We start from the raw sequence: 12,776 nt of genomic DNA, 5'->3' as shown, positions 1-12,776 counted from the left end.
CATAAAGATTGATCTAAGTAATTTGGATGAAAAAAAGTGTTTGCAGCCCCAAAGACCACAACCGGTTTCTAAAATGAAGTCATTTATTTCTTGGTATATGTTGCCACTTACAAAAAAGTGTAACGACCAACATCAAAATGGCCCAAAGTAATTTGGATGAATAAGGTGTTTGAGGCTTCAAAGACAACAAGTAGGTTCTTCAATAAAGTCATTTATTGTTTGCTACATGTACAGTTTGACACTGACGGAATAATATAGATACATTACAGAGAGTGTAACGACCGACATAAAAATTACCTAAGTAGGATAATGGGTGAAAAAAGCTAACTTCAGCTACTAAGACCAAAATTAGGGTCTATAGCAAAGTTATTTGTTGTTAACTCCAACTTGAACTTACGAAAAAAAAGTAGATAACATCCATTGTTTTCAGTCGTTCGTCCCCTATTAGTTTTTCCATTCGCTTACTTATCTGACTCACCTAACATACGTTTTGATCTTCGGAGAACAGGCGAACGTCTCTGCAACAAACAGATACACTGTTCTCTTCCCTAAACGTACGTAAGTAAATTATTAAGAGGCAGGACCTCCGAATTTATCGTCCGACTCCAATAGAGCCGAGACAAATGGCTTGAGAGCCGAGTTCAAGAACGCTCAGTCTGCCATTCAAACCAGGGCCATCCGCTTTGCAGTCGAGCATGATACCAACTGAGCTAACGGGGCGCCCTTCCTGTTCCCAATATACTTGTGTTATCAAAGTTAAACACTCCCATCGACATAACGCAGAGAATGTTTTAAGTAAGGATGGCGCGGGCTCCTTTGATCCTGCGTGTCGTCAGCGCCATCCCTGGGCAAAGGGGAATACACCGTCCCGGCAGACAGAGGCAGAAGGTGTTCGAAGACGTCTCCGGCGAACACCCAGGAACTATTCGGAGACGCACTCCCGCACACAGATGCACTGCTTTGGGGGTCAAACTGCGTATTATTTGTTGCTGGTCACACATATAGCCACTAGAATATTCGCAAATCAATTATTTTCAAGAAAATTTCGAACTCAACAGCAAGATAAATGGGTTAAAACGTACCCCCCCCCCCTCCATTTTTAAACTTGGTCTAGAGGTACAAAGCATTTTGGTTGGTCTATTTCCGTCCCAGCCGTCTCCGAATAGATACTGCGGCAGACAGACGGAGATAACCGATTTTTCAAAAATCTCCCCACACTAGGATCGAGTTCACGTCTTCTGTGTACAGCAGTGCTGAGCCAAACACGAACACCACAGACGCAGTTTGTCTCAAGGCCCAATCGCCACCTTATACATGTAATTAAAAAGTTCTAACTGACATTTCTGGCCATTTTTAATTATCAAAACCAAGAGATCAGGGACCAAATGTTCTATCTGCTCTATCAAAATCGTAAGACTATTCGCAGTCGTTATCAAGATATTCAAAGAATTACATTCGAAAAGGCTTGGTTATGTTGTGAAACTTAAGAAATTTAACGTCAAATTAATTTCTCACAACTAGGTAATGAGCAAATAGAACTTTGTAATTCTAGGGTAGCGAAATGAAGTACCGTGAAGTTTTTAACAGCTATGGACATGGCTTGCATGTGTTGTTGTTAACGTGCAGACAGAGTGGAGTCACCTACCCCGTTGCTTTTCCCCCGTCTGGCCCTAATTTGGGGAGCGCAGGTTTAATTTACAAGAAAAGAGTCGCGAGCGACAGATTAGAGTCACCAGCCTCTCACTTCTCCTTTTTGAGGCGAGTGCCCTCCGAGCCCCCATAAAGGTTGGTGACTGGATTTTAACGCAGCACTAAAATTCCTTGCATCTTCAGTCACCAACCCCCCCTCGCTGTGTGTACTCACTTGCACACGATACAAAATGACGATATTTAAATATTAACCATACTTACTACGACGTTGGTATTTGTGAACCCAGTAACGGCGTCTGTTCAGCCTTCGTTTTCTCAACCAATATAAAACCATCCACTGAAATATTTCTTCCACCATCTTGTACAGAGTACAGACAAGAATAGGCCAGCCTTAACAATATTTCTATATTAAGAAAATATAATAACAATCACGAACACTGACTCAAAAGAGTGGAGATGTTACCCCTTCATAGGGGACGTCGGGGGAGGGGAGAGACTTTCACTCTGTCGTCGACTTTCCTCTTCCCTTTCTCTCCTCAAAAGGTGAGTGGAGAGGCTTGGGGTTACCTCCAGAAAGGTGACTCTCCTCTGTCTACACCTGTACATCCAGACGTCAGGGGAGGGGGGGGGGGGGGGGTAAAGACACACAGACGGAAACAAGAAAGCAAGAAAACAATACAGTAGCCTATAACACGGATAGCTCTAATTCTTCGGGACCGGCCTCGGTAGTTCGAGGGATCCGTAGTTCGAAGAGTGTCTTACAAAGATAAAGAAGAAAATAAAACGAGACCATAGGCACAGTTTGGCAGATGCGTGATTCGAGTCTTCTGTGTTCCACCTATCCGTGTTATAGTTATACTGTATATAGGAGATTTACATATACCTGGGGTGCCCTCCGATCACTCTCGCCTTCTCGTGGACTCACACCCCCCCCCCCCCCAACAAACAGACGCGACCTTTCAGGTCGATAAACTGCCCTCGTTTGTTTGACTAAAGAGAAGCACATCAACACAATGACAGCCATTTAGTGCTGGAAAAAAGTTAAACAGACAGAGTAGGAACAACATAGGGAATGTAAAGAAGTACCAGTGGCATCCACTAACCGTCCACGTAAACACCTCTAGATGTTCAGCCACTGAAACAACAACACAGACATATGTACAGACGAAACTGTCTATGATGGCAACCCATTGTCAAAGAGAAGAGTGGCCGTCTCTGGTAGGTGACCGTCTTACACAATTTCATCATAACGTAAAATATACGCAAGGGAAGAAACGGGAACTGGCTGTGTGTATAGGTGATTGTAATATAATATACAGGTGGCCATTAGAGTAGGTTTGACTGTATTATGTATTTTGAGTATGTGTGTTAAATATTTTATTCAAAAGCGCAGAGAGCTGGCTGTTTTTGGGTGGTTTAAAAAAAAACGATTTTTGGGGGGGTAAGCGTTTTGCGGCGCTTGCAACTGCATAAGGTCATGCTATGACTATACTATGAGCGCTAGGGACACATTAAATATTTTCAGTTCGGGGGGAATTAATTTTCAATGTCGCCCTGGTGGTGGCCGAAGCCTACTCTTATCGGTTTTGGACCACCAAGCCATCTTTAACGTGCGCAACTTGCACACGGGAGCTCCGAGAAGGCAAGGTGTTAGATATTACAGCCCTCATTAACTCAATTTAGATCTTGTAGGAGGCGGGCTTCCGATCCTACCTGTCAGGACCAACCCAGGCTGAGAGGGTTTCAACATCCCAGCAGAAAGACTGAGTCTCTCAACATAAATTTTTCTCTCCTCTTCAGAATCAAACTCAGGTCTCCTGCATGCAACAACGAAGTGACTTACTGCTTCGCCACTGACGCTCACAGAGGGGGAAGTAAAGAAGTAGGAATTACCAGCGATGCCCTTCACCAACTATCCGCAAACAAACTACATAAGAAGAATCACAGTACGAAAACGTATAATTTTCATGTATGTTTATTCAGCAAGTAAAACTTTAAAAACAATCAGTAAACGCATCATTCTAATTTGTTTCCATAAAAGCTGGTTGAACACAAGGTGGATAAATTGAAAATATCAAATAGTCCAGATACTTTGGACCTGTAAATCCATTCTCACTTGACTTTGACTTTGTGTAAATTTTGTATGTTACAGAGTGATAAAACAGTACCAACCATTTGGAATGCTCACAATAACAAATTCAGCAAACGACAACAACAGAATCGTAAAAATGACAAAAATACAAAAACATAATCCAAAAGGGGTAGAGTATTATGTGAACAACCTGACTGAGTATACTTCACATATTATCATTGTTCGTTTGTTTGGGTTAGTAGAAGTATTTCGACACAATAATCGTTATTTAGTGTTGGAAAAAAGTAAGACAGACAGATAGACTGAAACAACTGTGAGAAAGTAAAGAAATAGGGTCTGCCCATGGCCCCCTTCAACCCAATGCTTAGTTCTCATAACACAGTCAGTGATAACAGAAACATGGAAGGAAACAAATAGTGAAGTTCTCGCCTCGTAAGTTGTTTTAGTGTTAGTAGATGTTTTACGGCGCTCGCAACTGCATAAGGTCATATCATGAGCGCCAAGGCATGTATGTCAACAAAAAAGTCCTTACAGGGAATCAGACTTACTTTGCCCACCTCTCTCGCTTCAACAGCAAAAAGTCAGCTTCGACTATCAAGGCACCTCGGAAATAGCGGGTCACAAGAGTGTGACAAACATACAAAAGAAGTAGAGGAAAATGTAAGGATTAGGAAAGAAAAAGCAACAGTTCCCTGTTGTAGTTCAGGCAGAGTTATGAGCATGACTTTGTTAGATCAGCCCATTTACAATTCTACTGTGAACTAGAGCGAGAAATGTCCCCCCTTTAGGAATGGCCTAAAGACACTTCAGTCAGTGACACCGCCCCGGTGGGTCTCGTAAGTTGAAGAGAAAACACTTGGAACAAACAAAACAGACTCATTCTAAAGGACACTGTTTAAAAAAAGTTAGACAGAAAGTATGAAAAACCATATAGCCAAGATGACAGCTTATCTCTTAGAGATGCAACTATCAGGCACTTTAACTTTAAAAGGAATGCAAACAAAGACGAAATAGACGAAAATTGGCAAAGAGAACAAAAATACTCCTGCACTGACAGATGGCCTGCAAACCCTGAGGAACCGATTGCATTTAATCATTGAGGTAGTGCCGGGTCGTCCCACCAGGAGTTTTCACACCGGTCTGCGCCATGCCAGTCACATATAATGGCTGCCAGTGTTTACAATTTCCTTTCAAAATGGTGGCAGTGAAATAAAGGTGGCAGTGAAATAAAGGTGGTAAGAGAATGGAAACTAGGAACCTGAATATGCAGTTTCTCTCGGTGAGTGAACTCAAAGCCCATACAGAAATTATGTACAATGTGAGGGGCTGTCCTATCTTCTTATCTCCAGAAAGTCCCACTAAGACCACAAACATAAATCAAACAGGATCAACTTTTATGAATATATAATACTAAAACTTGACTCTGTGATGTACCTCTTCTTAAAGGCCTATAGTGAGTTCAGTCACATAATATGTATCACTGCGAATTGGACACAACTTTTGCCTAAAAATTAGGGTCTCATAGTCGCCTTGTGTTTTATCCATTAGGTAAGAAATTAAACAGAAAAAACAAACAAACAACCCAGTGGTGGCCAACCAAGGGAACAAACTAACTAAAGGTAAACAGAAAAGGAAATTAAATCATTGATTTGTTTTGTTTCAAAGTATGGTTATTAATGAAAAATCCACTTACAAAGGCGATGGTAATGAAAAAGTTGGTGAACATATGCCTTACTGCAAAATTTTGTCTATCTGCGTTTTATCCATGCATCCTCTGCTCAATGATATATATGGAACCATCATTTGGGTAGACATCCCACTGGATGCTGTCAATGTTTCTCCCTCTCTCATTGAGAGTTATATTAAAAAATAAACATAAACAACATGACTGTCGCAAAAACTTTGTAATAAAGTAGGCTTGGTGGGTGGGGAGGAGTAGAACTATAGCTTCATTGTAAAGAAAACAGTTCTTGGGAATAATGACACAACAAACTTCAGTTGTGGAAGGCAGAATGTAGTAAGCTGTGGTTACATTCATGACATTACTACAAAAGGAATCTCCACCACTTGCCACATGCAGAAAGACAAAGGATACAAACATTTTTAAAAACAACCTACGAAGGAAACTGAACATTTACCCAGTACATGCTGTTTAAAAACAAAAAACAAAGTTCATTTACTCAGTAAATTCTATTTTAAAAAGCCAAAGAAAAAGGGAAAAACAAGAAAAGGAAGAAAGAAAAATCTTGACAAGAAATACAGATCATTTGAAGAAAAAAAATCTTTGCTCTCGGGTCATTAACAAAAACATTCTGGGGATGACAATGTGGAAAGCAAACTGAAGAAATTTCTTCTCTACACAAAACCCCAAAGACAAGAAGAATGTAGGTACCTTAAAAAAAAATTAATTTAAAAAACATCATGTAGACAACTCACACCATGAACAACCTCATAACAATATATGGAAATTATCTAAAACTGAAATTCAATTGAGGTGTACACAAAAATAATACTTAATGAGCTTATTAAAAACAGGTGCAATATATATACAAGGTAAAAACTGAAAAATCAGACCAATACTGCTATTTTTGTTGGCATAAGAATGCAGATGAAGGCCTGCTCAACCAACTCCTGGTCTCCTTTGACTGAGACCTCATTAACATTTGTGGCAGGAGATTTCAATACATTCTTGCTGGTACTTTTCAATTCACATTTCAGTGGATAGCTGTATCCCACATACTCTCTCCATGGTACTCTCTGACTCATATATTTCCACATTCTCTCTTCCTGAACTCTCTGACTCTCATTTCACGGGCTGGGGATGTCTGAAACACTCTCGCTGGTACTCTCCGTCTCCTACGGTGAATCGTTGTTGTCCTCCTCGCTCTTGTCCTACAGGAGGAAAAACGACCACCAAATAAGACAACTAATCCATAGACAAGTTTCAGGGATCGTGGAAATAATTTATGCCAGGACCCAGCAGAGCATGACCCTTATAAACTAAGAAAGGCAGTATTGAATGTGGATTTGAGTGCAGGTTGAAGCCAAACTGACTCCAAAATCCATGTAAATCCAAAGTTAACAGAGAAATATAAACATCACTGTATGCAGTGTGTAAATCAACTTTACCCAGAGAAATACAAGCGCAAGACTCAGAACAAGGAGGAAGTTATTACAGCAGGCTAGGAGAGAACAGAGACATTTTTCACAAATTCGATGGATGGTAAATAGCGAGGTCAGTTTTAACACAAGTGCGAACTGGCTGATTTGACCTTGCCTGTCGGGACCGCCTCGGGGTTGAGTGGGATACATCCCAGTAAGAAGAGGGAGACATTCAGTAGAATACCTTCCTCTTCTGGAAATCGGTTTCACAACCCTCACGTGTAAGCTTATCCATGACACCACAGACATCAGCACACATGTTTCTTGAGCGTGAACAAGAGTACAACGTGACATTTCCAGTATCTTGTGAAGGGAGGGTTGGTTCATTTAAATTTCATAGCATTTAAACAACAAAAAAAGACCCTACCCACGTGGCGGGTAAAATACGTGAGAATTGGTCAAGTCACCCCTCTCTAAACACTTCACACACTTTTCTACATTCTAAAAATTCAAACCATTCAAAATAAACCTGCAGCAAAACGTCGCCTGTCACACGAAAGGGCGTATTCCAGATTTTGGCAGTTTTGAGTTGTTACTACTAGTAGATAGCGCTGCCTCAGATCTATGTTCACACGAAACGGCGTATCCCTAGCTTTAAAATAACAGTTCTAGCAGTAAAAAATCAAAAAGGGCATACGCTGACACTCAGCGCCGCCGAACCAGACGAAACGGCGTACACAGGCTTACGCCATTTCGTGTGCAAAAAATTGATACAAAGTTTTATCAATTCTGTTCGCACGAAAGGACGTATACATTGGATATGCCCCTTCGTGTGAGCGACAGGAACACTTTTGTCTTTTATTTTCTGGAATAGGCCAGGGCCGTATAACGCAATATCATAGTAATACTAGATTCTAGGCCCTCCTCTAATGATGCAATAGGCCTGATACACAACACAGAGTACACGCACTGTGTGCAGCGAATCCTGCTTGTGCAAGAGTGAAAATGAGGCGGTCCTTATTGTTTTGTTAGCCTACAATTGGTGACTGTTGCTTGCAGCTTACTTCACACACAACGTGATCTGCTTGTCTGCTGACTATTGGAAACCTTTAGAAAAAGCAAACTTGGGTTTGATCAAATTTAAATCAGATCTGCTTTTTGTCCAACAATACACATGAATATTGCTCAGCTATATATGTTTTTCCATTAGCGTATTATTCTACACTCATTAACTAGAAGGCAACGCTATCTAGACACCCCCCCCCCCCCAGGGCAGTGCTGCTGACTGAAGTGATAAAAACATCAATACTTAGACTTTGTTGTATTGATCCGAAGACAGGTCTACTAGGTGAGCCATGTAAGTAGCCCCTAAATCTTTATATTTTACACACACACACACACACACACACACAAGAAACTCAAACCTTATTCGTTCTGTAGCTTGTACTCAGACTATCGGGATTTTTCTCCTGTTTTAGGCCCAGAATGGCAAGTTCGCATTTCACTGAAAGTGACTCCGACTATGTTAGATGGCATTCCGTAAGCTAAACTTTGAAATGTAGGCCTACAATGACAATTGAATTTCCTGATCAACACGAAGCTGAGAATGAAGACACGTCTCTTGGCCTGGGTGACTTCGATGATTCGGACACGGATCATTTCCTAGAAGTTCCAGTACTTTGTAGTCAAAGGAAAGACAGGGCAATCAACAAACTGAATCCATAGCGCACAATGATTTTGAGACCGATGAAACCCACAGTAGCAACGAACGGCTACCAGAATCATTTGAAGTTCAAGGGTAAGCCCGCCAGGCGTCGCCAAGAAACGAAGAGAATCAACTCTTAGAACGATGCAAAAAGAAAGCGACAATGTGGCGAATAGTACATGAGCGCCGACACGAAAAAGGTTGTTCCAGCACGAATGATGAGAAAGGGCTGCGTTAGAATGGAATGTACGAGAGCTGGCCGTCAGTGTAGTGTTCTGGAATCTCAGGAAAGGACAGGAGGGAGATATTTCAGGACTTTTTCAGGACAGTTTATAAACTGGCTAACCTGCAGAAGCAGCGAGAGTTCGTTGCGTGGCATATTGTGACGACAGAGCCCAAGGTCGGGAAACCAAACTCTCGACGCAGTAAAACGCATGCTTATTACATCACAGTCAATGGAAAGCGCTTGAAAGTGTGTAGGACCACATTCCTTGCAACCTTGGGTATTTCAGAGAAATGTGCGCGAGTTGTTTTGTCAAAGATTACGGAGACCAGCAATGTGGAAGAAGACAAGCGAGGGGGCAATCGGAGCAGATGAAGACAAGAGAAGAACAAAACAGGGAGATAACCAGTCAACACATTGACAGATGTCTACGCGTGGAATCGCACTACTGTAGGGCCTCTTCCAGCAAAGAGTATCTCAACCCAGACCTCACATTGTCCAAAATGTACGACATGTCCGTGAAAAAAAATCCATGCAATGACATCCCAGGTTTTCACACATTCAGATGAGTGTTCAAGACAAAAAACTTGGCCTTTCATAGTCCTTAAAAAGGACTAATGCTCACTCTGCAACTCTTTCTGAAAAGGGGAAGAAGCACAGAAAAATGAACTCAGGGAAATTTATAACAGGCACGATGCAGAAAAACAAAGGGGAGGACAACTTAGGGAGGATTGCACGAAGATGGTTCAAGCTGACCACAGCATTCTGGCTGGGAACATTGATCCCCAGCAGGTCATATACTTGCCAATTTCACATGAAAATGCTTTGTTCTACAAGAGGAGACTTTCCAGATAGACAGACAGACAGACAGAGAGACAGACAGACAGACAGAGAGGTAAGGGGAGGAGAAGAGAAAGGGAAAGGTTTGGCGGGTGGAATGGGGGGGTGGGGGGTGAGGAGTGATGTCTTGGAGGAATTTTATCCCCTACTTATCAGTCTGAAGGCTGAAATTAATGGTGTGGACACTCAAACACAGGGTGTATACATGGGCGTATACACTGATTTTGGACAGGACAAAAAAATGAACAATCACACGAAAGGGCGTATGCCAACAGATGGCACATTTGCGCAGTGAAATGATAAAAAACAGTGCAAAACTAATCTTGCTTGTTGTTTGATATCTTATCATGCCCACAATATCCAAATATCCCGATGGTAGGATGCAATTTACTAAAATGACAAGGGAAAAGGATGAAGCAACCAAAGTCTGAAAATCTTTAAATCGCTCTCCTGACAAAGTAAGAAAACAGGGATACGCCCTTTGGTGTGATAGGCGACGAAAAGAAATCTTCAATTGATTTCTGGATGAAGTTCTCATTATCACTCAGAAATCTGGCATTGAAAATTCAGAATTTTTCTTCAGCATCAGCACAACCATGCGGAGCAATACTAGAAAACAAAGAATCAATATTTTCCAATAAGAAAACAGATTTCTCTACTGAGACCCTAAAAAATGTATTAATACGTGTCTTTTACATACTGGTTGGCAGCTATGAAATTTTATTTTAAAAACCCACCACAATAACAATGACTGCTACAAACACAGACAGACCTTGCTGCATTTCCACGGATACAAAGCCTTGACAGCCTCAGCTGCCTGCTCCAGGATGTGTGGCTGTCTCATGCCGGTCATCCCCCCAGTCTCGTTAAACACCTCCTCCAGCACTATCTGGGCCTCTGACCTGAAGAAGGGAAAGGGAGTTTTTTAAGTTAAGTTTTAGTAAAACTTTTACAGCACTTGCAACACAATTAGATCATATAAGTGCCAAAGATTAGAGGTGTTACCAAAGAGTAACAAACAAAAAAGAAGGAGGAGAGATAAGGAAGATAGATGTTTGATAGGAATGAAGGAGCAAACCACACTAGATCAACCGCCAACCACAAACAAAAGAGGGTTTGTTTGAGTGCAGGAAATCACATCCACACAATAATCTTTTTTTCATGAAAAAATATATGGCACTGGACAGAAGGGCAAGAGACCAGCTGTTGCTGGATCAATAACAATCACCTTCACCTATCCCATACTGGATGTCCGTCGGGGCGCTTATGAAGATTTGGCCACCAGCTTCCTCCACTCCTTCTGGTCTTCAGCTTTCCTGAGCGTGTCTTTGAGGTCCAGGCCTGTCCATTCCTCGATGTTATCCTCCCAACTCTTCTTTGCTCTGCCTTTTTTCCTGGATGCTGCCTTGCAGGATCATCTTGGCAAGGCCGGATAAATGGGTGATGTGTCTATACCATTGCAGTTTGCGTTTCCTGACCAGAGAGAGAAGGTCAGCAAATGGTCCAATTTCATTTTTGATCCGTTGTTTAATATCATCATTTGTAATGTCATCTTTGTATGAGATAGCAAGGATTTTTCGGAAGCATCTCATCACCACAGCTTTGATCCTTCTTTCAAGGTCTGCATTCAAGGTCCAGGATTCACAGGCACACAAAAATACTGACATGACCAGGGAACGCATCAGTCTTATCTTTGATCTGAGGGTGATATTTCTGTCATTCCAGATGGTTTTTAACTTGGTCACTGTCGCTGAAGTTTGCGCTATTTTGGAGATTATTTCTGGTTTTGATCCTTCATCTGTCACTATTGCATCCAGGTATTTGAAGTTACCTACAGTCTCAAGCCTCTGGTTGTTGACCTGGTTGTCCACTTTGATGTTCTTGTTGCTGTTCGACATCAGTTTGGTCTTCTCAGCGCTGATTTCCATGATGTAGGCTGTGGAGGTCTTTTCAAGACAGTCTATTAAGCTGACTATTTCTTGCTCTTGTCCTGCAAGGCCGCCTATGTCGTCTGCAAAATTTAAGTTATTAATCGTTCTGCCCCCAATACTGACTGTTCCTTCATGATCTTCAAATGCATGTCATGAACCTCTCCAAGAAAATGTTGAAAAGAGCGGGTGAGAGCAGACAACCCTGGCATACTCCCACTGTTGTTCGGAACCATTCCCCAATGTTGTTGAAAAAGACTGCGCTCGTAGCTTTGTTGTATAGCAATGACAATAACAACAACAATTTTTTTAAAAAATTTCTCTTATGCAGATGTTCTTTTATATCCCCATCAACATAATTTAAATTGTTTGGGAGGTGGGCTTAACTCTGCCTGTAAGGGCCAACCCAGGCTGAGAGGGATATGACCACTCAGCAGAAAGACCAGTATACTCAACTTAGTGAAATAAGACACAGGGACAGAAAAAACAGAAGGACAAGATGAAGGGGCCTACAAAAGGCACCTTCCAACTACCTGCAAGACAAAGGGAGGTGACTCAAGTGTTGTGGTCAGAGTTAACAACTCTACCATTGCGTCAAAATACAGTCATACCTAGGATCACCAAATTTTCTTCCAAAGTGGTCTAAACTGAGTGTTGGCCAGTCAACTGTTTTGTTCAACACGTAAAACACTAGAATATTTTTTTAAAAAAAAGACAAACAACCTATTAATTCATCAATACACAAAATACAAAATGAGTAAAAAAAACCAAAAAACACCAAAAGACCAAGACCTAGCCCCTGTAAGCAACCCTGTACATAACATCTTTTCGCTTTAGTAAGAGTTTTTATGGCACTTGCAACACAATTTGGTAACACAAGTACTGAAAATTAGGTGTTACAAAAGAGTATCAAACACAACAAAGAAGGGGGAGAGATAAGGGAGATGGTTGTTTGATAGGAAAGAAGGAGCAGATCACATCAGAGCACCCAGCAACCAACCACCCTCTTAGTAACATCTGACCCTGACCCAGCCCCCCCCCCCCTGCCTGGTAGTGCCACTGACTAAAGTGTCTTTAGGCCATTCCCGAAGGGGGGATATTAACATGTTATGTACAGTATACTTGTAAATGGGCTGATTTACCAATGTCATGTTCATACGGTACTGTGCCGGAGCCACATAGGGGGAACTGCTGCTTTTTTTTTTCCTCTTCCTTACTATCGTCATTTTTCCTCTA

At 41.6% G+C, this 12,776-nt stretch overlaps 1 protein-coding gene across 3 annotated transcripts in view; it reads right to left on the bottom strand.

Annotated features, from left to right (window-relative positions):
* Positions 1–6,280: 6,280 nt before the first annotated feature.
* Positions 6,281–12,776, bottom strand: part of LOC101862008 — a 37,175-nt gene continuing 30,679 nt past the window's right edge. For all 3 annotated transcript variants that reach the window (XM_035973466.1, XM_035973465.1, XM_005112383.3), the window contains exons 11-12: positions 10,385–10,514; positions 6,281–6,634 (exon numbers count right to left, since the gene is read on the bottom strand). In XM_035973466.1, coding sequence (XP_035829359.1) covers positions 6,599–6,634; positions 10,385–10,514 — 166 coding nt within the window. In that variant the 3' untranslated portion in view covers positions 6,281–6,598. The remainder of the gene's footprint in view (positions 6,635–10,384; positions 10,515–12,776) is intronic.

Source organism: Aplysia californica, unplaced genomic scaffold, assembly GCF_000002075.1.
Source record: "Aplysia californica isolate F4 #8 unplaced genomic scaffold, AplCal3.0 scaffold01253, whole genome shotgun sequence".
Lineage (NCBI taxonomy): Eukaryota > Metazoa > Mollusca > Gastropoda > Aplysiida > Aplysiidae > Aplysia > Aplysia californica.
This window is presented reverse-complemented; position numbering and strand designations above follow the sequence as displayed.